The 26,636-nt window shown below is 34.0% G+C and overlaps 1 protein-coding gene across 10 annotated transcripts in view; it reads right to left on the bottom strand.

Annotated features, from left to right (window-relative positions):
• The window catches only part of USP34 (ubiquitin specific peptidase 34), a 129,535-nt gene that overhangs the window by 47,466 nt on the left and 55,433 nt on the right, over positions 1 to 26,636 (bottom strand). For 9 of the 10 annotated variants that reach the window (XM_066995343.1, XM_066995340.1, XM_066995346.1 and 6 more), the window contains 26 exons: positions 26,115 to 26,150; positions 25,345 to 25,475; positions 24,158 to 24,774; positions 23,368 to 23,582; positions 21,510 to 21,625; positions 21,298 to 21,425; positions 20,317 to 20,406; positions 19,384 to 19,479; positions 18,258 to 18,340; positions 17,763 to 17,917; positions 16,812 to 16,925; positions 15,753 to 15,852; positions 15,339 to 15,498; positions 14,750 to 14,876; positions 14,504 to 14,651; positions 10,719 to 10,819; positions 9,067 to 9,276; positions 8,317 to 8,442; positions 7,468 to 7,590; positions 7,247 to 7,330; positions 6,941 to 7,027; positions 5,639 to 5,839; positions 4,213 to 4,295; positions 2,810 to 2,850; positions 1,688 to 1,812; positions 531 to 683 (listed from right to left, as the gene is read on the bottom strand). In XM_066995343.1, the coding sequence (XP_066851444.1) occupies positions 531 to 683; positions 1,688 to 1,812; positions 2,810 to 2,850; positions 4,213 to 4,295; positions 5,639 to 5,839; positions 6,941 to 7,027; positions 7,247 to 7,330; positions 7,468 to 7,590; positions 8,317 to 8,442; positions 9,067 to 9,276; positions 10,719 to 10,819; positions 14,504 to 14,651; positions 14,750 to 14,876; positions 15,339 to 15,498; positions 15,753 to 15,852; positions 16,812 to 16,925; positions 17,763 to 17,917; positions 18,258 to 18,340; positions 19,384 to 19,479; positions 20,317 to 20,406; positions 21,298 to 21,425; positions 21,510 to 21,625; positions 23,368 to 23,582; positions 24,158 to 24,774; positions 25,345 to 25,475; positions 26,115 to 26,150 (3,650 nt within the window). The remainder of the gene's footprint in view (positions 1 to 530; positions 684 to 1,687; positions 1,813 to 2,809; positions 2,851 to 4,212; positions 4,296 to 5,638; positions 5,840 to 6,940; positions 7,028 to 7,246; positions 7,331 to 7,467; positions 7,591 to 8,316; positions 8,443 to 9,066; positions 9,277 to 10,718; positions 10,820 to 14,503; positions 14,652 to 14,749; positions 14,877 to 15,338; positions 15,499 to 15,752; positions 15,853 to 16,811; positions 16,926 to 17,762; positions 17,918 to 18,257; positions 18,341 to 19,383; positions 19,480 to 20,316; positions 20,407 to 21,297; positions 21,426 to 21,509; positions 21,626 to 23,367; positions 23,583 to 24,157; positions 24,775 to 25,344; positions 25,476 to 26,114; positions 26,151 to 26,636) is intronic. The other variant, XM_066995342.1, reaches the window with a different exon arrangement.

Genomic DNA, 26,636 nt, shown 5'->3' with positions numbered 1-26,636 from the left:
TTAATCTCCATACATTAACAGTGTGAAAGTAGCTTTGGCACCATCCCTAGAATCTCTTCTATTTAGTGAAACTGTGAGGACAATAATACCCCAAGAGAAAAACAGAAACAACTGACTGGGGAACACTAATGCTTACCTGCAACAACAAATACAAATATAAAACTATTTACTGATTTATTTATGGACTTGCCTACATTTAAAAGGGAAGATGGGGCATTTACTGAAAACACAACTGTTATTCCTTAACAGCATCTTATGTGGATGCTAAAATTCCAGAACCACAACACTTTCAAAATGCTATTTTCTACTTTTCTCCAAGCACTGGCAAGGTATCAATTACTTTAGCATCACAGCTATAACTTCTGTGAAGCTTCTCGAATCGTCTAAACCAAAGGTCTTAACATCTTAGCGGATCAGAAACAGTATGTCACACATAATGATGGTACGTGCTACCATTTTTCTCCTTTATATTAACAGAAGTAAGTTAAAATATATCTTTAATAAAGTCTTGTAATTTCTTAAGTTCTTACCCGAATAGGTTTCAGAGCTTGAGCATCAGGAAGAAATTTTAATAATGTTGATGCAGCCAGCAGCAGAAAGGACCGATTAATTGAGTCTCCCCCATCGAGACCAGAGAGAGATAACTTGTATAAACCATTGCATGACTCATGGCGAACAGCAGTCTGTGTGAAAAATAAATAAATAAAATTATTGCACACATTATTTAATTTTTTTCTTTTTTGACTTTCCTTTCATATATACATATTTAAGTTCCTCTCATAACGTCTACCAGTTTATCAAGGCAGAATATGTCTAAAAACACCTATGCTGAAGATACCCTTGTAACAAAAAAGCCTTGTCTCCCAAGTTACATATTTTCTATAGTAAAGACTACAGCCAGCTCCCAAAATACCACATCTGGGCAAAGTAGGAACATATATATGATGCTGGAACCTATACTTACGCATATGAAACTATATGGTTAATTTAATTTCACTAGAAAAATTATTTTCTTTTATTCCTATGAAAAAAAATCTAGACTATCTCTAATTCAGCTTCAGAAGTTTGAGCTCATTTAGTTCCAGTGTTTTTAAATGGAGACAGTACATATGTTTTTTCTGTGGTTGAGTAATAATTAACCGATAATAACAGTCACCTCATTGTGTCCATATTGCACCTTTAAGCAATAGATAGCAAATAAATAAATAAATAATCCATCGTGCATATTATGCAATTTCCAGGTTTGTCTTACATTAGAAAAAAAATTTACTTAAAGCTAGACAAAGATTGATGACATGTTTATTTCAACTCTTATTCACCCCATTTTGTGATAAAAAGTACAGCTGAAAAAATAACACAATGGCAGAAGTATATTTAGATTAATCCATGTTAGAGGGCATCATCCAGAATTTCCAACAAATTACAACAAAAGAATTACCTTCAAACAAAAGCTAAGAACAAAGATGGGAGTTTATAAACTGGTTTGCATTCAACCACAAATGTGCCATCTTACACAGTATTTTTACTACAAATGATTATTTCTTAAACAGGACTGCAAGTAACTGAGTCAGAACCTGCTTACTTTTAGCAGGAAACAACATGATTTGAAATTAATGGAAGCTTGAAACCAAACTTAATCTCGTTCCATATTATGCACAAATTAGTGACAACCTCTCCTTTAACATACCTCTGGAATAAGAAGGGTAAGCTTCTTTAGCCAGTCTTGCAAATGATCACTGTCTGCCAGACTGGATTTCACCGAGGAACAGCAGTGAGCCCAACTCACCAAGAGCCACATTGAATAATGAGTAACTAATAGGAAATGAGATGAAAGTAAATCGTATCGTAATTCTAACAGAATAAGCTTTCTAGGTTGAAGGGTTGCATAGTTCTAGCACAAACGACATTTACCTTAATTATCTTAACGTACAAGACTAAGTCCTTATTGACACATAAGCCACTACCTCAGCTCAGAATTTCACAAATACGCTTACTAAATACTGATCATTGTACTACTGATCAGTTTAATTTGACTAAATACTCAAAATCCAGAGCACAACCCCTTTCTGCATCTCTCATTCCTAAGTAGTGAGCTGGTACTTTGGAGATGGGTTGCATCAGCTCTTAACATGAACATTTCCCCGGACTAACTAGCACATCAGTTTTTTTCTTCTTAACAGCCAAGAGTAAGAGGTTAGTATGTGACGCATAGCATACTGAGAATTCAGGTTCATAGCCATGAACATCTGTAGGCCAGAACAAAGTGAAAAAAAACCAAAGGCAATGCACAAGCTTAGGAGACCTACCTATATTTATGCACACCTATGCTGTACTTTTGGCAATTACTCTCATACAAACCTAACCTGACACAGGCCACTTAGACCTTTTGTAGGAATCCTCCCCAGGAAGGCTGAACTGGGGATCTCCAAGGAATTCTGGGCCCAGAATTATTTTTCTAAACCTGAATAAAGGTGACTGTTGGTGACTATATTATGGTGCTACATATATCTTCTGCTCTTCAGAAAAGAATACTGCTGGTTTTCCTATCAAAAACAGCTATTCTGGAGATGAAGGCATAGCTACCGTACAAAACTTCAATCATATAAATAATTACCAGAGAAGGAAAGCCATGCAAGTCTTTTAGGACCCCTCTGTGTTTTAGCACTCAGATTGTAACAGCCCTAAAGCTATCAAGATACACTATTTTATAGCATACTAACGGTGGAATAAATCAAACACATAACCTGTTATCTTCGATATGTTTTCAATATTATTAGTTCATAGCATACAAATAATTTGCAGCACTGACCTTCGTGTCTTGATCTGTGATCAGACTGAGCTTTCAACACCCTGAACAGGAAGAAGATAAAGCCATTTGAACTTTATCACAGATCATAACAGATTACCACTTAGAAATGTAAGCACATGCCAGTAAGAACAAAGTTATTCTTAAGTACCTATGAAGAAAACTAATACTGTAATCCTAAAAAGATTCATTTCTCGCAGTACTCAAAATTAGCAATATTTATAAAGCTATTAGGATCTTCAAATCACCCCCCTAAAGCTTTACTGACTACAAGATAAAAAGTAAAGAAAAAATAACCGCAACCCCTTTATATTATCCAAGAAAGAAATGATATACAATGGAACCAAGAACAGACCCATACAGAAGAAAGCTAGCATTTGTTATGGGGAACCACACTTTAAACAAATCTTTGCGAACTTAAGACATACTGTAAATGCTTGTATTTATTTACTTACATTTTTGAAAATGGCAGTAGAAGTTTATGAAATGGAAAACATATTGTATATAATTAAAATTATTCTTGGAACACAGCTAGAGGTTACATTTAGGCACAGTTGTAGACCTGGCTGGAAATGCTCTGAATATCGTTATCAATCTTTTAAAAATATGGTAAAACACATTATACCTTATTTGGAATCAAGTAATTCTACAACACCGAATGTGTCAAAAAATTGACTTCCCCAGGATCAGTCCAACTCTGTCCCTATACAGTCATACACAGAATTGCTTTTCTCAGGAAAAAAGGCAAAAAGGACAAAAATCACTAATAACCATTTTCTGAAAGTAAAATTTTGCCTGCAGTACATGCACACTAACTATAAAAAGAAGGGGAATTGCAATAGAAATAAAGTAATGTCATTAGGATGGGGAAAATAAGTCAAAGACAGCAGATAAATAAGCAGCTTTAAAATGAATTTATTTCAAATTTTCCTTTATATTCCCTTGAAATTGACAATGCTAATTGTTACAAAGAGAACAAAGAAATAGTTTTGGTACGAGAATTTCTGACAGCATCCTGTACACATCTTGTTGCTCCACGTCATATACCCCGGAGAGCAACTGGTTATATAAGGGATTCTATGGTGATTAATTACTTTACATGTAGGTTTTGTCGTTGTTGTTTCTATTTTATTTATTTATTACTATTACTATTTCTGGCAATTTGTTTAGTCCAGTGATTGCTTTATTGCTGATGACCACTGAGAGTTCTCTCCATGATTCATAAGTGTGGATTAACTACAAAAAGAGGCGACTAAGAAAAGCAAATCTAATGCCTATATACTTAAATTTCTGATATGGATGTTAATGGGAACTACAACTGAAAAAGCTATTCATTCTATTTAAAACAGCCAAGGAAAATGTGCACACTTTATAAGCTTTATAACAAAAATAAAAAGATATTGTACCTAGGTGCCAAGTTGTCATATGTATAAGCAACTGACATAAGTCGCTGAATCAAACTGGTTCCCTGGACAAGTACAAGAAACACCTTTAAAAATTGAAGTCAAAAGAAAAGAAGACCAGTTAATATAACAACAAGCTTTTTGATTGTTTTTTAAATTATACACACTGTGTGAATCTAAAAAAAACCCACCTGTGTAGAGGGAGGAACAGCAAAAGAAATGATAACATCTCTACAGTTGAAAGTTATATTGTTTTTTATTAAAGCAAATGTAAAATCCTGTGTTTCACTGAGTACACCTAGATGCTAAAATTTCATTTTATTCCTCTTAGGCAACGTAACTGAATAGAAATATCAATCGTTTTCTCAATCATTTTAGTAAAAAAACAGCGTATTTCTTAAAACCACAAACATTAACTTTGTTTTTAAAATCATAGGTTTGAGGAGACAATGTTGTGGGTGAAGTTGGATGTGTAAATTTTGCTTGTATCTTTGTGATCAACACATTTGACTGACTACACATTCACTTAAATTATTAATCTTAAAAAGAGCCTCTGACAGGCTATACACAATTTTCAAATCTGAGAAGTCTGAATAGAAAGTCTTTAAAGACTTTAGAAAGAAGTCTTTTAAAGTATTTAGATAGCAAATCCACTGCAATCAAAAATATTCATTGATGACAATTAAAAAAGCTAATACATTCAATAATTTCCCTGTATCGTATCAGCTTTGGCAATTTAGAAATTTGTTTTGTCAAAAATACCTCATCCCTATAGAACAGTTAGGGTCTTTCCTTGTGTAACAACGACAAATGGGAAGTTTGGCTCCAGCTCACAGTTCAAATCTGCCCTTTCCTGCAATCACAACTGGTCCTGTGCCCAAGAGCAATCAATTTACAGTGAATGTATCTCTAGCCATCTGATGACAAAATACTATTGATTAAATATCAGGCTTGGCCTATATTTGGAAATTAGCAGGCAAGGATCTGGGAGGAAGGTCTACACGTTTAGGTATGTTTTATCATACGCTTGCTCAGATATCCTTAGTATAGTAAGTTACTTCACACTCAGCGTGCACTAAAGGACACAAAAATGTATTTGCTGAGGATGAGGACAGCAAGTACGAAAGGTTACCGTAAAAACAGCATTAATAATTTGGAAAACAAAATGTAAGAAATAGGAATAAAGCACTGGAATTCGGAAATTCCCATTTCACATGCTCACCGATCATCAAAAAAGCTTTCAGTTCCAGCTTTTAAAATTGGCAGGTTTAAAACAAATACAATTAAACTATATTTTAGAGAACAGTATGTAGCATATAGATTAATATTAGTAACTTTGCCACTATATTATTTTATTACCAAAATAAAAGCTTCACACAACAAAGGAGTCATTTAAGTTCACAAAACAGACACACTGTTTATCTCTTACCTCTGTTAAACGAGGTATATGAAGGCCCTTCACATGGTCACTTGCAGTCTTCCTTGATTTGCCTGGCCACGTTCTTTTTCTGTGACTCTCTGCTACACCAGACCAGGCAAAGACATCATGGTAAGCTAAATCCAGATCTGAAGGATCAACTGCAAACTGGCATATCAGCTTCAGCAAACAAGCAAGGCAGTCCAGCTGCCACTGTGAATAAGAAGGAAATGAATTTTTCTTTTTGCTGGGATTTATTTTACAAATAATTCTATGTCTACTACAGAATTTGACAAGAAAAGCTTAAGTAAGCTCCAAAGGATAAACAACTAGAACTCTAACTGGCAAAACCTCACAAGAAAAGACACTAAAGAGGAAAGGTATTAAAAAAAATTACTTCTTACAAAAAGGACATTTTTATTATCTAGTCCTATTAACAGGGGCATTTCAAGACATTCTGTTATTGCGTGCATGAAATACCACAGAGGAAATAGTATAGGAGGTTAAGCTCTACAGTTGAATGCAATGCAGGGAAAGCTATTAATTACGGCACAATGTAGTAGGTATGGTATACAGAAGTACTTTCAAGTTGAATACGTTTAACCACGAGGAGACAGCAGATAGTACTTCAGAAATAACATTTTGTATTATAATATCATATGCAGAGACAAAACCCACTGATGGATTTAGTAACTCTTGAGATCAGTTTGCATGGCTCTCAGCTGTGCAGCTATAGCCAAACACCACACATGGTCAGCTCCACCAGCAAAACTTGCAGTGTGAGAGTAAAATTAACAACAACAAAAAAAAGAGCACCATTTCACAACAACACCACACATGGTCAGCTCCACCAGCAAAACTTGCAGTGTGAGAGTAAAATTAACAACAACAAAAAAAAGAGCACCATTTCACAACAACACATGGAGAAGATAACTGTCTAACACCTATATACATAAATGATCTGCTTAAGTTCAGTGACCTGAACAAGGCACTTAGTTGCAGAATTTGTAATTATTTTCATGGTGATGTCCAAGTTTTCTGGACAGAACAATAAAAGTCATCATGCAATCTTTTGCTTATAAACAGAGTAAGAAAGAATGACAATTTGTTTCTAACATTGAATATATTTTAGAACAAATACATAAAAATCTGTTTAAAACCTTTTAATAAAAGGTATGCCTGCTGTCAAAACCTTTTAATAAAAGGTATGCCTGCTGTCTTTTTAGCATTTGAGAAACTGTTGCCAATTTTATATGTATGTCTCATAAAGGACAGCTATGTTATTCTGGAGTAAAAGGGTGAATAATCACCTACCACAGTCCATGACTCCTGTTCTTTAGGCTCTAAGATTCCAGAATTAAAAATTTCGAGTAATTGTTGGAGCCCTCCAGCAGCAACAAACTGTAAGTATATTATGGAACCAATGTGAGAAAAAGCAAATGCAGAAATATCACCAACTTCAGTTAGATCTACAGGCCTGATAACACAGAAAAACTTTAAAATATTCTATTTAAATTTGAGATCAGAAACCCTTAGATAATGTTTCAAATGGGTTTTCATTTTACATCTTTTTTTGATAAACAACAATATGTATCACAAAATACTGTAGGAAAATCAGACCTTGCAGCTCCATGTGTTTTTACTATTTTCTATTTGATCTTCACTTGAATCATCTGAGTCTGGGTAAAGATCACTGTAACTTCCCTAAAGACAAACAAGTATAAGTCACAAAAACAAACAAACAAAAAACACAGTTTAAGATTAAAAATACTATAAACCAAGTTATCAATATATACTTTGGTTCATAGAAAAAACATATTTTGTGCAAGAAACCCTATTACCGTAGATTCACGTCTTATCCTTCTGTTGGGCTTTCCCAGAGCTTCAATAATTTCCAGGGCGTACAAAAGTTTATGGGCACTTTTTATTCGCAGAAGATCCTTCCAGCTAAAGCCATCATTACCCTTAGCAAATAAAGAAGACAGAAAACAATTAACGTAATTTAATGCTGATCTTAAGAAAGGCAATGAGAGGGTTTTTAAAGTAAATGGACAAGTTCTTCAGTTTTTAATTTCACCTATTATTTGAAATTAGACTATTTAGAACATATTTCTATACATGAATAACAATTTGAATAATTTGAATGCAGCAGTGAAATTTGAGTAGACCGCTGACATTACTACAAGCTATGGTATACACAATTTTAAAGTACAGGAAGCCAAATGTTGCTTGGATGAATTATAATTTCCAGCAAAATTTCAGTGTGTCTATAAAGAAACATAATAGCTAAGAACAATAATATGTTATTTCAAGAACTTTAAAACAGGCAAACTTTCCTTCTGTTGGGCAACAAAACAAGTAGGTGAGTGGCCATCTTTTGAACTTATAGAAAAAAACACACAAAAAGGATTGCTATCATAACACCCACGATGTTAAACTGAAACAGTACATTTGAAATATTTTATACACACTAGGCAGCAGACAAAGAAAGTACTATTTTGATTCAAACCAGAAGATTGTGATAACTAGCATTCACTATTCATTTGTTAAGTTCAGGTTTACTTGTGTCTAAATGTACTAACATACTTTTTAACATTCTTCTTCTTTGGGGAAAATTCAACTAAAACACTAAACACTAAAGTATCCATGTATAATAAAGATAAAAATGTAAAACAAGCAATCTGTTGTACCTGCTCATCTGAAATATTTTGGAATGCCTGTAACATATTAGGGCACGTTGGTAGAAGCATTAACAGTTCCCAAACACGTCTGGATAAGTTTTCTGCATGGAGATGGAGTTCTTCACATCTTGCACTCTGACAAATCATAAAATAACTATTCTTACTGTGAATTTCTTAGTGAAAATAACCTAGCTAAGATTTAAAGTCCAAAAATTTACTTATTCTTAATTGAGAAGTTATCTAATGCAAATCCATCAACAGACCATGAAGTCTCACTCGAACCAGGAAGAAACTAAGTTCCATTATCTTTATAGTCTATAACATATTATGAAATATTTGAGTGTAAGTAAAACTTAAAAATAATCTACCGGTTAAAATATACTAATGGTTATTTAATTTCACACAAGCTGATGATGGCATATAAGAGATATAACTTCAGTTTTTGCAATAAAACTTTTACTAACCTTTCTTCAAACCAATTCCCATTATTAGTCACCATAATTAAATACTCCATATTCTTTTGTGAAAATTATTTCTTTAGAATTTCTACAATATTTAGGATACACTGAATGATATCATAACAATGTTACGAAAATCTGAAAGATCATGATAATGACCATAACACACATGAAATTGAATACACATATAAATACAACAAATATATCTGGCAACTGCATACAGAAGACAAGAAATAAGCTAGATAGGAAAAATAAATTAAGACTTAAATGTAATTATTCTAATAAAGTTACTCTAAATTACCTCACTATCTTCCATAGCCACTTCTCCAGAAGGAGGTTTAAAAGAGGCAAGCATCTCTAACAAATCAAAAAGGGTGGTAAGATGAGGTTCTTGCAATAGTAAAAGCATTGGAATGTTGTCCTTTTGAGGAGGAGGTAGGCAAGATGCTGGAAGCTGAACGCCTTCACCTTTACGTTCTCTCCTTGGTGCTCCCAAGGATACAAACACCATCTAGAAACAGAGAGAAACAATGAGGAAGAGAGAGGCAGCTTTAAAAATGCATATGCTAAAGTCACAGAATGTTTTCAGCAGTATCTAAATTAAGACCTTAATGGTAATGATCAAGATAAATCAATACCTGTGATGTCAAATTTTTACTGAGCATCATTTTGAGCAACTGCCATAACTAAAGCTTGGTTTTGCTTTCACTTAACACATTTATGATATAGTTGCATATGCTGCTTGCTTTGGCTATAGTAGATACCGCTGTTTCCTTTTCCCCCGTCCATCCCTTATTTTGCTAGTCAGGCTGGCAAGCCTCTAGTACCAGTCTGACTTCTCAGTAAACTAATAAAATAGCACAAAAGCTAATCCAGAAGAAAAATAAGATAAATTGTCTAAAAGGACCAGAAGTATGCTAGAGAGGGTATAACAGCATAAATATCAGCATAGTTGGAAAAGCTGAGATTTGTTATGCTGGCATAACTACATAGTAGAAAGCAATTCTCAGATGAAATGTTTATGCTGACTAGTTACCACCTCCATGCCCAGCCATTGAAACGGAATGTTACTGTTTCTTCAAGTTCTGCAAGGATAAGAATTCATCTGACTGTGACATAGCTCGATTCTGTAGTGACCTATGTTAACACTAAAAAAGTATTTTAAAGTCTGTTTTCATTTTTGTATCAACCCGATTTATTTAGCAAAGTGAAAAAACAAAGATGTAGTCCAATAGATCATCCAATTTGGAACATCAACAGTTAAAATAGATTAACTGCTACAAGTGCTAACAGCCAACAATGGCACATGTAAGTGTATCAGTCAGCAATAATCCTTCTGTGGTATAAGCTTAGTTTTCCTTCAGACTGAAAGAAGGTATGTGATGATCAGCTGGCATCTGTTACAGTCCCACCTCCCTAAAGCAGTCACGATGTCATTCATACATCAAACTAGGCTTGACAAATCAAACTAGGCTTTTCCAAACTGTAGTCTTCTGTAAACTTCAATAAAAATAAAAAATTACAAATAAGCATTATAACATGCTTCATATTTAACCCATGGAAAAAGAGAGCTAGTCACTGCTACTGTGGAATAGTTCAGACAATATGTGGATACTTAATGCTGTTTTCACTGGTCCTTCATTCTCCTTGATGAATGAAAAAAAAAATGAAATTTTCCTTTTACTCCTCGAGTCTTCAGATCAGTTAGCATAACCAGAATCGGGCTTTTAAAATTATTAACCATTTTAAAGACTGACAACAGCAGAAAGGACAGGTAGTATTACTTTGAGCTTACAGGAGGCACATGTTGGATAGTAAGAAACAACCAGATGCAGAAAACTGTAGGATGCTCCCAAAGAAAAATGTGCCCTCTGCCATCACCACACACAGCAGCTGCATAAAAAAAGACAACATATCAAGCAACTTTTGTTGGTGACTATATGCTGGTAATACCTGCATATCCTTGAAACCCAATTCGTGAAGCGTTTTTTCATCATAATCGGTTGTCAGTTCATGCCCAGATGAAATCATTCTCACAGGTCCCATGAGACCACCTACAATTTAAAAAAAAAAATAAATTATAGTTTTATTTTCTAATGAAAGTGTTGTTAAGATTCATTTTTAATAGTACATCCTTCAGCAGCAATTAAAACCAGACAAAAACTCAATGCTATTTCATTATGAAAACTGCTTATTACATTAAACTAAAGTTCCTTGCATGTATTTAAAAACAGCATTTTCAGTAAGAGTTCACCCAATCTCGCAGAGAGAAGTGTCTACAATACAGATTAAAACATGACTTCCATGTTTTGTAGTAAGTTATACTATGCAGGAAAATGATTGTGAACATCGACAAAATTGCTTTGTATCACACACCTGTGATAAAGACAGCAAAAGCAAAAGACAAAATAATTAATCTTACTCAAATGTAAGTTGGAACTGAAGATATTGTATACTACAGAAAGGAGAAACTCAGAATACCCTCCACAGAATTCTCAACACTGAACAAATCTGAACAATTAAAAGATCAAGAATTTAATTTGATGCAGATAGTCCAGCAAGAAACCTTATTACCACAGATTTACATTCATTGTGCATTTTACAATGAATTTATAATCCCAGAATACTTGTATAGTTCTAATCACCAATTACAGTGCACAAAGATATTTGTTGTGGATTAAAATCTGCAGAGCTTTTCCTGATGCTAGGCACTGATCCTGCAGACTAATGAAGAGCTGCCCTACCCTGTCACTACACTTCAGCACTGGGTTTTCAAAGAGGGTCCTTCAGAAAAGCCTATTTTTTTGATCCTCCTTCAGAGATCCTAGGAAGTACTCAGAGTTGTGCTGCCTGAAAATGCTTCAAAACAGTACGTTATTTGCCTATAGAAACATAGTACTCAAAGACATGGGTTAAAACCAAAAAAAAAAACCATCAACCTTTATTCTCTCCCTGTCTCAAGAACAAGCACAGTGTAGCGCATACACAGTCAGCATTCTTCCTCTGGTAACTGCTGAAAGCGCATCACCTGCAATCTGCAGCCACAGTCACTGCTGCTGTGTGCACACAATAAATTCAGGTGATGCTTCCCAGAAACAGCAGATACACACACATGTGCTGACTTTTCCATACGACAGCACTGCAGTCAGATGTGAACGCAGCAGCTTTGACTGCCAGACAAATGGAAATCTCAGACAAAAACACGATCCTCAAATCCTGCACCCCAAAATATTTGTGAGACATTCTTGTGAAAACTGGATATTTGGTAGTCTTTCAAAGTCACATCAGTGAACAATAAAACCATCAAGGTTTTATATGGAGTTGGGCATAAAATTTTATCTCTCACTGTTCTCATTGTCCCCAGCAGGCTGCTTTGAAAACTTATCAATGCAGTCAGGCAAAATAATTTCAAACAGCTAAAGGCGAGCAAACACATCATCCATAAAAATAATACAGAGATCTACCATCTTCTGCACTTCAGCAAACCAGTAACAGATTTCAGAAGAAAGAATACAGGAAATAACCTGAGTGAGAAACAAAAGCAATCTCACATTTCTCACAGCACTGTAAATTTCAAATAAACAAGAGATGTTATAAGAAGTTTTGGGACCTCAACAGAATTTTGTGGTAGATAAAAACAAACCTGAGAAAACAAATAAAAATTAATTAAGGACAGGAAGATTTAGCTCTAGAAAAAAAAGGTGAGAGAAAAATTTGTACTCCTGAGCAAAAGGATTTTAATTCTTACTGAAATTTGATAAACTCTGTTTTGATTTCTACCTCTGTTAATGGAATGACAGCCATTTCAAGTTCCTAACCAGGAACTTTTTTGTTTGTTTGTTTGTTTGTTTTTGTCACAGATTTACCACTACTAGTATATTTAAACAAACACAGTTAAGGTCACTGAGACAGAAGAGTGCACCATGTCCCTTATAGAAGATGTCTCTTGTGATGCAGAATGACTGAGGTTTCGAAGTCTAACAGTCAATACACTGAACTGTAATTCACAGAGATCTTGTGACCAAACAACTTTTTTTTTTTTAAATCAGCTATACAAAACAGTCTACAAAATAAAGCATGGCTGAGTAAAACAACAAGTTTTAACTGCAAGTCTCAGTTTCAGTCCTATCCTCTCAAAATTAGGAGTTGAAAAGTAGAAGTTATTCAAGTGGATTATTTCAAACTAATGGTGGAATGCAGAGGACAATGCAAAGATACTTCTTCAGGAGTTTCATTAATAAGAAATTTAGCCAATTCCAGGATTTTATGCATCTATCAGCCAACACAGCTATCAATTACAAGATGAAGTACTTAAGAGGCAGTAATATAGGTTTTAAACCTAGCAAAGAACACTGGGTTTAGGAACCAACAGATAAAATCTGTATGGTTCTCCAGCTTCCCATAGTTACGGTACGTTAATTATTAGTGTAATGAACACAGACAAATTCAAACAACATCCATAAAATATTAGGTGTACAAAATTATGGATATCGGCACAATCATTCTAATATTGATGTACGTGTATTTTGTGTGCATGTAACATGGGTGAATGGCAGCTCCCGTAGGGCTGCAATTCTGAATTTGCTGGATTTTGTGTCTCTATATTGTCAAGTAAAATAAAAAATAAAAAGAATCTGGTTTCTGGCCATACCTCATAGAAAACAAGACAAGTTTATTTACTAAAACAGCTTCTGAGAAGTGGCTAGAAAGCAGACTTCATCAAGAAGGTAATTAAGATGTCTAGTGTTCAAAGTCTGGTATACTGACACCGTGTCTCATTAAAACATTTTTTTTAAGTTGTAAAGCTACAAAAAGAAAGTCAGATTAACATTTACACATTTCCTAATGGTCAGTGCTGTTGGGAAGAGATGTGTTCATGGACACAATTTGTTCAGATAATATACCCAGAACACCAACTCTTGCTCATAATGAGTCAGAAAGAAAACAAGAAAATATTGAGGAAAAAATAATTCAGAGAACAAGAACATTCCAAACAGCAATAGCCACTAAGAACACTATAATATATAGCAACAATACGATTCAGAAAATATCCTTCTCCTAAAGGATAAAGCAAAAAAAAAAAAAAATTCACTCAGAAACACATAAAGAAAGGGAACAACAGGAAGCTTATTCATCACACTGTAAACAAGCAATGACCATCTCAGGAACAACATGACTTTCAAAATTAAGAATATAAAAGTAGGATGAATGATCAATTTAGCTACAGGATGATCATAAATTAAGAAGTAGTTGCAGGAGCAAGGAAAATACAACACCTGACTGGAATACATATGTGCAGGGTATAAATTAGGACTTTAAATTATTAATTCATATTATGAATCAATTGCATAGACAGAAAGGTATATGTATAACAAAATATAGAATAAGGTTTTATGTAAAAGGATCTCTAAGTTACAGAAAACTACATAATTAAAACAACAATGAAAAGAAACCCAATGCAGGAGAAGTAAGCCTATTAGGAGTTGGATCTTGGCCAGATCTAAGGACATTTGGCAGATCTACATTTTCTCTGCAATTTCAAATAAATGATAGCACTTAAGAAGAAATGCTATTAATTAAGTGAGGATGATGCTAACTGTAGCTACAGGTAGAATAAAACATATAATAATGTTTGCTTACTGAGGATATCTGGGGAAGAAAAACAGATAGTCTTCTAAGCTGTAAATGGATGAACACTCATACGGGCAAAAAATACAGGCATGAGTACTATAGCTTACCAGGGAAATCCCCTTTGCGGCTGCTTTGGCCAAACTCCTGAAGCTGTGCTTGTTGATTTATCTGCTCCTTCTGCAAATTTTCATACCAATGGGTGACTTCTGCTCGTAGATCTGCCACCTGATCACTGGGATACATTTCTATAGTCATCTGAAATTAAATACATATTTTGTTTTTTGAAGCGCACAATGAACTTACTAGAATTTAACAGCATAGGATGTAGTTGTAAAAAGGCTTTTTTAAACTACCTTGTCAGGAAGTCCTGCTGGCTGACATACAATTCTTAATGGTAGTGACTGTTTGTCACTCAGGGCTTTCAAGTGACTGCTGATACCAGTACCTTCAATCTGCCACTGTCTCAGATGATATGCAAACCTTAAGAAGCAGGTAAAAACATTCACAAAGTATTTTTGTCAAAATCTATTTAACACAAACTGTCAGTAAACAATTACAGGAAAAGCAAAACTTGGCCCCTTATTCTCTGTTTTTTTCAAAATAAGAAGAGGTTATTATTATATATATAAGATTGGTATTCTCATTTTTTTAAAATAAAAATAGATTTGAACAAATGTGAAAAAAATATTTCTTTTGTGAGGGATGCAGAAATGTGAACCATAATCATACATCTTTATACAAGGACAATGGCCAGCTTTTGTAACTGTTTAAACTTCATAGGTTATCTTTCAGAAATACCCACTGCTGTCCTTACTTTACACAAAGAAAAGTGAAGAAACTATTATTTATATTAGTAATTTTGTAACTCGTAACTCATTCATCATTACTATAAGAGAAATGGAAAGAAATTCTGCATCCAAATATAGCGAAGAAGCTATTTACCTTCTCCTAAAAGCTTCCAGGTGTGTCTTTAGCATTAAGAGTCCTCTTTCAATAATTGTCAGACTTGAGTGAGAATCTTGCTCAAGATTACTAGAAGCTATCATCAGACTCTCCATACACTTGCTAATAAACTCCTGTTCTTTTTCAAGACCAGTTTTACCTGTAATATCAATGTTAAAGTAAATTATATAAGCACAAAATTAAGTCTACGCATTTTAATGTTAAGAATAAAAGGCGGATAATGTTAGATATTCTTTAGAACATATTAAACAGAACATATAGATAAATCGAAAATATTAAACAGAAAAAATATTAATAAATATTAATATTTATTAATATTAAAAATATTAAACAGAAAAAACAGAAAATATTAAACAGAAAATATTAAACAGAAAAAAAAATGAAAATTCCTACCATTGATATAATAAGAGTTGATATACTGGATAGCTGCTCGACTGACATCACCCGACTGTGCTCTTAAAGCAATACCCCAGAACTGGTCCATGCCACACAACTGTTATGACAAAAGGAAAACAAACAAACAGAACATTGCCTTATTGTTTTACTGGGAGTAAAGCCTTTCTGACCTGAGAGATTTTATTATACTCTTGATCCAAATCCTAAAAGTATCTCCTCTGCTCAGGTTCTCATCAATTCAAACACCAATTATTGTAAAATCCTACCACTGACAGAAATATGTTCATACTTTGAAGTGTTAGGACAATCGGTTAAAATTCAAAAGAGTGAGTTTTCATTTTTGACAAAGAGGAATGATTTTAAACGAAGCCTTAAAATGACAACTATTATCAGTATTAGTTTTAAGAACAGAAATCTTAAATCAATCATTGCCTCAAATCAATTCACAGGAAAATACCCTACTTATCACTTTATTTCTATGGCAGTTTCCTGGTAAAAACAAACTACAGAAGAAAAACTTCTAAAGCGCATCATACGTAAACTGAGGTATGTTTTAGAACAAATCTGTAGTCATAATGAAATACGCCTAATTTTAAGTAAAGATTTGCATGTAGTCTGAATCTTATTATTTACAGAAGTAAACGCTACAAGCCTATTCTTTAAACACAACAGCTAACACAGTTCAGTTATGCAAAGAGTATGATAAACTACACAAAGATGGACAGGCAACAGGTATCACTTTCTTCATGGTTTCCTATCTCTGCCTCTAGAGACAAAAGACGTCCAAAGTCATGAGGAAAGGTCGAGATTTGCAGGCCTCTTACTTCCATTTTACCGTCCTATGTTTGAAACTTTTGAGAGAGATGGTTCCTGGACTCTCTTCAAGGCAGAAATCCATACTGCCTCTATCACCACAAGCTGTGACATTAGTGTTTCAAACCAGAAAACAATTTTCAAATCAGTATGTTCTCAAGGTAAATACAGTGGCGGGTAAGTAATTTAATTTTCCCTTTCCCTCAAAAAGAAGAAAAACTAGAGCACACGGTGTAGGCTTACCTCTGAGTTTGAGCCACCATCATATGCACTAGTTGCCAGTCGAGCCAAATTACACAAATGCTGGAAGAGGTTTAGGCCAGTCATACTAATAGTTTCAGGTTTCAGCTGTGGCATCTGAATAAAATATGTTTTAGTATTGAAAAGAATAAAATTCATTGGTGGAATAGGTAGAAATTTCAAATTTTAAATAGAGAGAAATTACAAATAAAATTTGTTCTTGCAAAAGATTATTGAATTTTATACACAATATAAATAATCTACTATAATCAGCTTCAACAATCCCTTTTTCTCTACCACTGATTTGGACTGTAATGGTACAGAAGGAACAAAAATTACTATTGTAACATAATTTACAACAGCAGGAGAATGTGCTGGCACATATGAAACTTCAACAAATTCATACATTTACGATAAGTAGACAAACTGTGTAATACTGAAAAAGAACTAGAATGCTTAATTTATTGAATAATACAATCTATACTATACTATAGTCTGTTGAAATGAATGGGACCCCTTGTAGAAAGCTCTGCTGTGGCACGTTCATATTTTCAGCGGATACATGGATGAGATTTAAATACTACTCCCAAAGCGAAGTCTTTTTTTTTTCTTCTTTTTTTTTTTTTTGGCAGGTAACTGTATATCATTTGGGAAAATACAGTTTTGGTTGTTTTTTTTAATTGAAATGAAGTGCTACATAGCTTCAGATACAACACACAGGCTATAATGCACAGAAGCACTGGAGTAAACATTCTTGTGAAAAGAATTCATGCCAATCCCTTTCCCTAATCCCTCCACACAGGAAAAAAAAAAAATCATTTACACGACAAGTGGGGTCCTCCCAGAGTACTGAAGAGATATACTTCATAGAAATAATTTTAAATATTTTAACCTGTGCTGATATGTAAAGAAACACATCAGAATTACTAAGGTTGTGATTTACTATCTACATACCTTTTCCAAGAAAAGATGCTTGTAAGTCTCCATACCCATAGCATGCTGATCTTTACTTCGTACTTGATTCAAGAACCAGTGTAGTGCATCATCATAACATTCAGAATCTTCTACTAAGCAGTGCCACAATATGTCCACTTGTTCTAAACTCAACCCTAAAGTTAGGGAAGCATTTTTAGCTATTTCAGTATATCATCAAATACATGGTAATATTCTACAAAATCCAAGAATACACACAAAGAAATCAGAAAAGGTTTTGTCAGGACAAGAAGTTTTCAGAAGCAGCAGAAGAAAAATGCAACATCTGCCAATGAGGAATCACAAGACTTTTCCATTTTCAGAGCTGGCAATCAGTGAGTTTTTGGTTGCTAGTGATGTCCGTTAAAATTGTGTATTTTAAAAATGACATATTTATTTAAAACATCACTGATTATTAAGAAGTATGCAAGTTTTACTGCGAGGTGCTTCTCTGGTAAGTTAACCTAAAATACTTACTGAAATGATCTGGTGATCCTAGAGTTGAAAACACGCATGTCAGGAATTGAAGACGAACCTGAACTTCTGCACTGTGGCTGTATCTAAAATTTAAATTTGTATAAAAAAGGAAGTTTATTTAACTTAGCAATATTTAATTTCTTATTGTCATAACTTTTTTTCATTAATGCATATGCCCCTCAACAGTGTAATTTTTTCATATAAACTTTTCTATGAACTTCCAGTCCAGTATATAGCCTAGACTTCAGTTATATACATTAAAGAACCACATCAAAAAGTGAAATGAGACAACAGTCATTAGTAGGTAAGGTGAAGAGTTTAAGATTTTTTGTGTTTATTTATTTATTTATTTATTTATTATTTTTCATACAGTCCAATTCAAATGCATTATTTTGTCATTAGCACCTTGCAGGAACCGAACTTATTTTTTCCTAATTTATTTACAAAAATAATTTCATAACCTATATAAAACTATTGACTTCACTTCCATTTATAAGCTTAATGGTTAAAGGAGTGGAACAGTGTACTGTCTTGCCTGAATTTAAAGCAGTTCACCCCACTTTCAAACAGCTTTGGAAGTAGTTTCTCATTAGAGAAATGTCCAATATAACAGTATATAATGAAGTAAAAATATGTCAAAACCTGGACAATCCAGTCCTCTGGGATTGAGAAGCTAGAAATTGTATCATTTATTTAAAAAAAAAAAAACACCTAATTTTAAGCATACATATTGGAAAGTGGATGAATGTGTTACACAAAAGAGCGATTGTAAAGGTCAATGATAACATATTTTAAAACAGAAATATTTGAGTAATTTTTTCATGATATAACAATTTTAAATTAATTTGCATACAAAAAATCCTTGTTTTATCTGTAAAGAAGCATTCAACAATGTCTAACAAAAATGACGCAAGAGTACAAAAGTTGCCATGTTTTGTTTTTTTTAAGGAAAAGGAAATTATTTAAAATGCGACTACATTCATAGAATTTTCTCCATCTAAGCATGTAATGCCACTACAGAAATTATTTACTTAAAAAGTATGCATCAGAAGCACCAGAAGAAAAGCAGAAAAGATATGTTTAAAACCACAAAATATCAAACAGTCAAAGTCTGTTCTGCACTTACAACGTATGTTTGTGTCGTCCTTCCCTGACTGCCTGGATGTAGTGTACCAAATTATCAAAGAAAAGTTTCATCATGTTAAGTTCCTTTTCTGCCCACCTATTTAAATTCAGAAAGCAAAAAGCATTAGGGCTTGTTTAAAAATGCCAGAAAAGCCACAGGAATTAGACAGCTATTACAGGAAAATGCACAAAAATAAATTGAATGTTGCATTTTCTATCTACCATAAATTCAAGTTTCAGTACAGCACTCTCTTCTTTATTTTCATCCATAAGGCTCCATAACAGAATTACGAGGTCAGGCACACAACTGATAGAACTTTCCTTTTGCAGCCCATGAAAACTGTTCCTAAAGGCCCTAATTCAGCAAAAATCCATGCCAAAAATCCGAACTGGGTTCATATTTAAATGCCATGTCAAAATGAACAAGAAGGATTGCTAATAAGCAGTGTAAACTTTCTTAGAAATTCAAGCAGTCCAATTCTCTACAGTTAGATCAACTAGCTAAGTTGGTTGTTCTAGTAAGCAATGCTATGCTACATATTTTCACATTTGAAAAGTTTTCTTACAAACCATTTTATTACCAAGCTGCATTTGATATATAATCAGAACAGAATCATGCTGATCAAGTTACTGCAACCTTTTACAATATACTATTCCTGGATGTCTAGAACTGTCTGACAAGTCTTTGACAGGGTTTGGGGGGAAACAGTTAAAAAAAAAAAAAAGTCTTCACCTCAGTTATGATAGCAGAGCTTATTAGGATTAAAACTAGGCCTGAGTGATTAGACAAGTTCATACAACTAGGCCAGATAACAGACATGATAATCTTAGGTCATTGTTAATTTGGATCACACTAGAAGAGCAAGCCTCAAAGCAGTTCTCCGAATGTCATCACCTCTGTCAGTTTAGTGTGTTTGTGGGGGGGTTTACTTACATTGTTATCCAATGTGTGTCGTAACTGCTCCCAAACTGTTGAAATGTACCAAATAACTTTGGAAGAAGACGAAGTGAAACTACTACTGATCTAAAGGAAAAAGAAAGAATCACTACAATGTGACCGTTACAAAATGAAAATAGTTTTAAAATTACTTTGGGAAGCTCCTGGTCAATGAGCAGATATGCTAACTGAAAGCACTGGAATACATCTGGGTGAAGTTTAATCAGTTTTCTGAATTTGAACTACATATATATCAAAATATTTACATATCATACCTCGCACAAAGAGCTGTTAGACACGTATCAAAATAAAACAGTATACATTTCACATATTTAAAGTGAAAGTATTTAAATTTCACAAGATACATTCTTATTTTTAATGTTCATAATACTTATCTTTTGAAATTTCACCAAAATGGGTATTTTTTTTTTCTACAAACAGATGAGACAGCAGAAATAAATCTCAAACTGTCAAAATATTGCCATTTTCAAACTGTACAATCTCACAGTTTTGGCTGGTATTAGAAGTTATCTAAAGTCAGGGTACATCTTCATCCTCCAGCTGCTCCTTCATAGAAATTAAATCTCACAACAGACTTGGTGGGTAAGAACTTGTCTGCTTCTCAGTCACTTAAAGGTAAAATCAAAATATTCAGCTCAAAATGCTTATGCTAAGGCACTTGACTTTGCACTCAACTGCTTAAGAAAAATGTGAACCCAAGTTTACCAACTGGTGGGAAGGCAGTAAGCTCTGGCAGAAGGGAGAAAAGACAAAAGCACAAGATGGGAAATTCAGGATGCTGATAGAATAGAAAAATGGAACATCAGACACATCCATAGCACTTTTAAAACTACTTTTATACTTTAACTTTTGTCTGTTTTAAATTGGCTTCCTGTAAAATTAATTAACTGGCATATTCAACTTGCATTTCTTATATACTGAAAAAAGATGAATGTAAAACCAGATAATTTAAGTTACCTGTTGTTTGCTAAATTTTCTAAGCAGCCTTCAATAAATCTCATTCGAATCTGTCTGTCAGTGAACCAGCATACTAAAGAACAAAGCAGCTTCTCTGCTTCATTTATTAACCCTTCAGAGAGATGAATCTACAGCAAGTAGAAAGAAAGGTCACTGAATAGCATATAATTTATTTTCTTTTTAAAAATATTCTTTTCTTGTATTCAACTTACTGCATCTTCATCCTGGACCAGATCCCACAAAAGGGTATTTCCTTTCTTACAAACATTATCCAAATTAATGTCCGTCACCGCATTGCTATTATATTGATGTTTATGAACTGCTGGTCCTGAACAAAATATAAAGACCGTTATTAAATAAATAGAAGGAATCATCTAATCTGAGCATTATTCCCTCAGTGCATGAAGAACATGCTTTACTTCTCCATTTGGCTACTTTAAAGTGCATACAATAACATTACAGTTGCAGTTTTTTTCTGCATATGATTTCTTTAAAAAAGAAAGACACAACCTTATAACCATTCAAGAATTCGACGGGACAGTTAAGGTAATATTTGCATTGTTTTTGGCTAGCTGCAAGTGCAACAAAAACACTACCTAAGAATTGCAGATGCAGGTGCAATTGCTTTTTCATTTAATTAGATCTAATTCATATAAATATATATGTAGTTATACATAATTCTTAGCACTGTGGACTGAAGGGAGGTTATCTTTTTAATTACTATGGTTGGAAAGTAAAAAGCACATTTCAATAAATTCCTCTCATACTGCATGATATCCTATATCTAACCAAAAACCAGGAAAAACAAACGCTATTTTTACATATGATAGAGTATTAAAGTGCATGATTTTAGAAACTCATCATGTTTTCATGAACAGGGATAGACGTTTTCCTTCTTGTATGTGGTCACAGCTGGTACCATTCATTTCTGCTATTTGATACTATTTTCATACTGCAGCAAGGTCAAGTAAAAATTTTAGAATGTGTGCAGAACACTGTAATCATTTGCACATTCAAAACTAGGTGTGTCAAAAATAATTTGCCTCATGCTCAAACAGTAATTCGGATCTCTCTATATAATATGTATATATATGCATAATATCTATGGAAAAATGATGCTGATTTACAAAATATTTTAAATACAAAGTTTTTTAAATACATCATCCCAAATTTTCAGTGTCAGGCTGAAATCAAGAAATACTATGCCTGAAGAACAAACACTAAACCGTGTTTCAGGAAAAGATGTAAATAGTAGTGGTTTTACTGTCTGCTGGAAGATAGCAAACATGGTTCTCCTGGACCAGTGAAGAAAAATGTCAAACCCTTCACTAACCATACCCTCTGTTATATTTAAAAGAAGGATAAAACAGAAAACAAATCTGCCAAAATAGCATATGGAAAGATACCACAATTCTTACAGAGCATTACAATAGCATATTAAATTACACCCTGAAGAAAAGTAGATTTGGCAGTGAAAGATAAAATTGCATAAAATGCCCTTTAAGGCAAGCTCCCTCCGATATCAAGTTGTATTTTAACTCATTTTTCAAAAGTTATCCTTTGCACAGTCCATTATGGTTAATTCATTTAAGATGATAAATGTATGAAATCACAGTAATATCCACCCACCAGAAGAAAAGTCACATAAGTTTTCAGGGAAAAAAATATCTAGTGTTTCTGTAGCACTCTTCTCTTAATTTCAATTAACTGATTTGAAAAAAAACATTTCTTAGGCTTCTTAGTGCCTTTGTTTTCATTTGTATTAAAAGATCAAGTATTTTATTTTTTATTTTTTTAAAAAAGATAAACACAGTTACGTATAGTGTGATACAAAATGAATCCCTTGGAAATGAATTAACTTGAAACAGTAAAATCTCAGTAGTTAGTCACTGTGGTTTCTTTGGAGAACTACATTTTTATATACAACTTCACACATGTATGGTTAAAGTAATTTGATTATTCAATTTATTATTATTTATTTACTCTTCTATTGAAGAATACTTTAAAATTACACGAAACTGAGTTAGAAGTACGGACAATGTTTTTCTGCTTTCTTTTTATTACTCCTACCTTGAGTAAGATGTTCATGATAGATAGAGGCGAGGTTAGGAAGGTGCTGCTGGAGATGGGATGTTAGCTCAGCATGTGAATTAATCTGTACAAGCTCTTCTTCACAGCCAGACTCTTCCCCATCAAAATCTGCCATATTTTTCTCTGATTTTGCACTGACTTGAGAACTACTGCAACTGACATCATCTGCACTTAACATGTCATCAACCATATGTCTGTAAAAGAGGAACGTTAGAACAGATAATATCAAAGAAAGCTTTTTTTACAGCAGACTAATCTGATAAATGAGTTAAAGCCTTTACTAGAAGACAACTGAAACATTACGATGTAGTCAAGTTACTCAATGCGTAGTTTATACATGTATTTCAATACATAGCTAATGTAATCCAAGTAAACAGACACCTCTGTAAGCTAAAGTCAGGCTGAAGCATTTGTCTAAACAACAGACCTTTATATAAATTTGAAAAACAATTATAGATAAATTGAAGGTCTCACTATCATGATAACTGTGTTGACTTCTTTAAGCTAAATAACAGCATTTTACAAAGCAACATTAACGCTGTTAAATATTGTCATACTTATTCAATCTAAAAACTTTATTAAAAAAAAAAAGACTTTAATCACAGTAACCAAACAGATAACTGTATAACTACTTGAGATAACTATCTGTCAGAAAAAATTATCCCAAATATAGCAAAACATCAACACAAATTTCTGATCAAACCGAGTATTTTGCCACCAGTTTTATTTTTGTTACAGGAGGAATGAGGAGACATGTCAAGCTACCTACCCATCATGGTGATGGTGGTGGTGGTGGTGGTGGTGGTGATGCTGTGGACCAATGAATTGCCGACAGTTAAATAATTCATTTCCAATAGCTTCCCCCAGAAAGTCCCCTGTATGAGTTATACAAGAATCTTGAGACCCTTGTGAAATGTGAGCAGTGCTCATTTCCCCTGCCATGTCATGCTCTGCATCCTCAGCATGGGAACAGGCATCTAGCATTCTAATTCGATTATCCACTGGTGTCACAGAGTCAGTATTAAAAACATGGTCCTTTCCTGCCCCATTATTTGCACCACTCCTCTCCGATGCCCCTTGTGAATCTCCCAGACAAATGCCTGTTTGTGATTCCAGTTTCCTGTTCCGTAGATCCGTGCTCCTACTGCTTTTTTGGGGATTATGACTCCTATCTTCTTCCTCTTCATCCTCCTCCTCTTTGAGAGCTTCAATATCTGCAATGTCTTCAGATTGCACTTCACTGCCAGGACTTCCAGCAGACTGGCTTGCATGACTAGAGTTGGCCTCATTACTGGATCCATCACTGTGGCCACTGCTACTACCAGGACCACTACTGCCATCTTCACCGCTGTTTGCTGTCTCATCAGAGCTTCCTTGCATCGACTCCTGAATTTTTTTTTTTTAAGATTGGAGGAAAAATAAAACACCATTGAAAATGCATAATGAACATCATCATCACTCAAATGCCATTCTTTGTTTATAAGAAAATGTGTCAGAGATACAAGTTTTCATTCACTTTTTCTCAGTTTGGTTGTCAATAACAAAACACTCCAAGAGAGATATGGATTTAAGAATTTAATTTTTGTATTCCCTTAATGATAACAGACATACTCTTTGCATGTAAACAGACAGAGGAACACTGTGACACACAAACAATACATCCCGGAATCCCTTATGAGATTAATTTCATTTAAATACAATTAAAAACAGGAATTCCCTCCACACCCACCTTTTTTTTTTACAGTGCACATGCTCATAGGCAAGGTACAATACAGTCTGTACAAACAATGCAGAACAGAAGTAAAGATTCTAGCTATCCACTGTCCTGCTGCAGATAAGCATGCACATTATGTACCTGTACAGCTTTTGAAACCATTATGGGGAAAAAAATAAATTCCATAGCTAATATCAAGCAACTCAGTAACAAAATTAACAGACTAAGATTTACACTCTTACCTCTGTATCTGAAAGTCGCTGCTGTACATGTTTTGTTCTGTTAATAAGCTGTTCTTCCATTTCAATATCACTGCCTCCACTCTGATGGGTGTCACTGTTGTCACTACTCTGAGGGCTAGCTGCTGGTGACCCTAATTCAAAATGACATTTCCCAGTCACTTTGTGCTATATATTAATTGGAATGTAACAGCATTACATACATCTGCCTCATAAATCTGACTTGTTACATGAATCTGCTCAACAGCATTCTAACTGAACAGTTGAACAAGGGACGCAACTCAAACAACCCAAATACTTCAAAACTAAAAATTCTTTTAATACTGTTCATTGTACAATAAAATTTGTGTTCTGATGTCTCTTTGTGCCAATATCTAACACAGATATATTGATTGGCTAGGTTCTATAATAAATATAATTTTCATTTAACTTTCATAAAAAGCTCAACTCTCATAAATAAGCTCAATAGGAGCTAGCAATGTGTGCCTGCAGCCCAGAAAGTCAACCACATCCTGGGCTGCATCAAAAGAAGCATGGCCAGCAGGCTGAGGGAGGTGATTCTCCCCCTCTGCTCTTGTGAGACCCCACCTGAGTTCTGCATTTAGCTCTGGGGCAGAGGTTTGAAATTAGATGATCTTTAAGGTCCCTTCCAACCCAACCCATTCTGTGATTCTATGAAAATATAATTTCAAACTTGTACTAGTTTTTTCTCTATAAAAATATTATAATACCAAACATATCAGATTGTGGTGTACTTCTAAAACTATACTTACAAGGTGAAGGGGCTGCTCTTCTGAGCTCTTCTTCTTCTGAAGGAAAAAAGCAGGATGGAAAAACAGGTGACTAAAAATCTTTTTGCCAGCATATAGTTGTCCGTGATTCATAAAAATCAGCAGTAAGAAAAGGAAGGGGAACTACAGTATAATGGCTTGGCAGCACCTTTAGTAATGACCATGGGGAAATACACAGTTAAGTCAAAAACAAAACAGAAATAGCATGTAATACCATAAACAGGGTAAAAATCAGGTAAAATTTTGTAAGATATTATGTATCTATAAAATTATAGATGTTCATCAGAACAGAAATAGTTAACTAATCAGTAATAGACCATCCTTTGAATTAAAGTAAAAACAAAAAAAATATATACTAATTTATACAAAGAGAACTGTTCTGAAACATAAGGCTTTCCAAACTCATTCAAGTTTTAGCGTTTTCATCCTTAGGCTGCTTTACTTCACGTTCTGTTTGAAAAATATGCCAGCATGACACCCTTCATTTAAAAATGAAGTATTTTT

Source organism: Anser cygnoides, chromosome 3, assembly GCF_040182565.1.
Source record: "Anser cygnoides isolate HZ-2024a breed goose chromosome 3, Taihu_goose_T2T_genome, whole genome shotgun sequence".
In the NCBI taxonomy this organism is placed as follows: Eukaryota; Metazoa; Chordata; class Aves; order Anseriformes; family Anatidae; genus Anser; species Anser cygnoides.
Note: the sequence above shows the minus strand (reverse complement) of the source record. Positions and strands in the feature narration are given on the sequence as shown.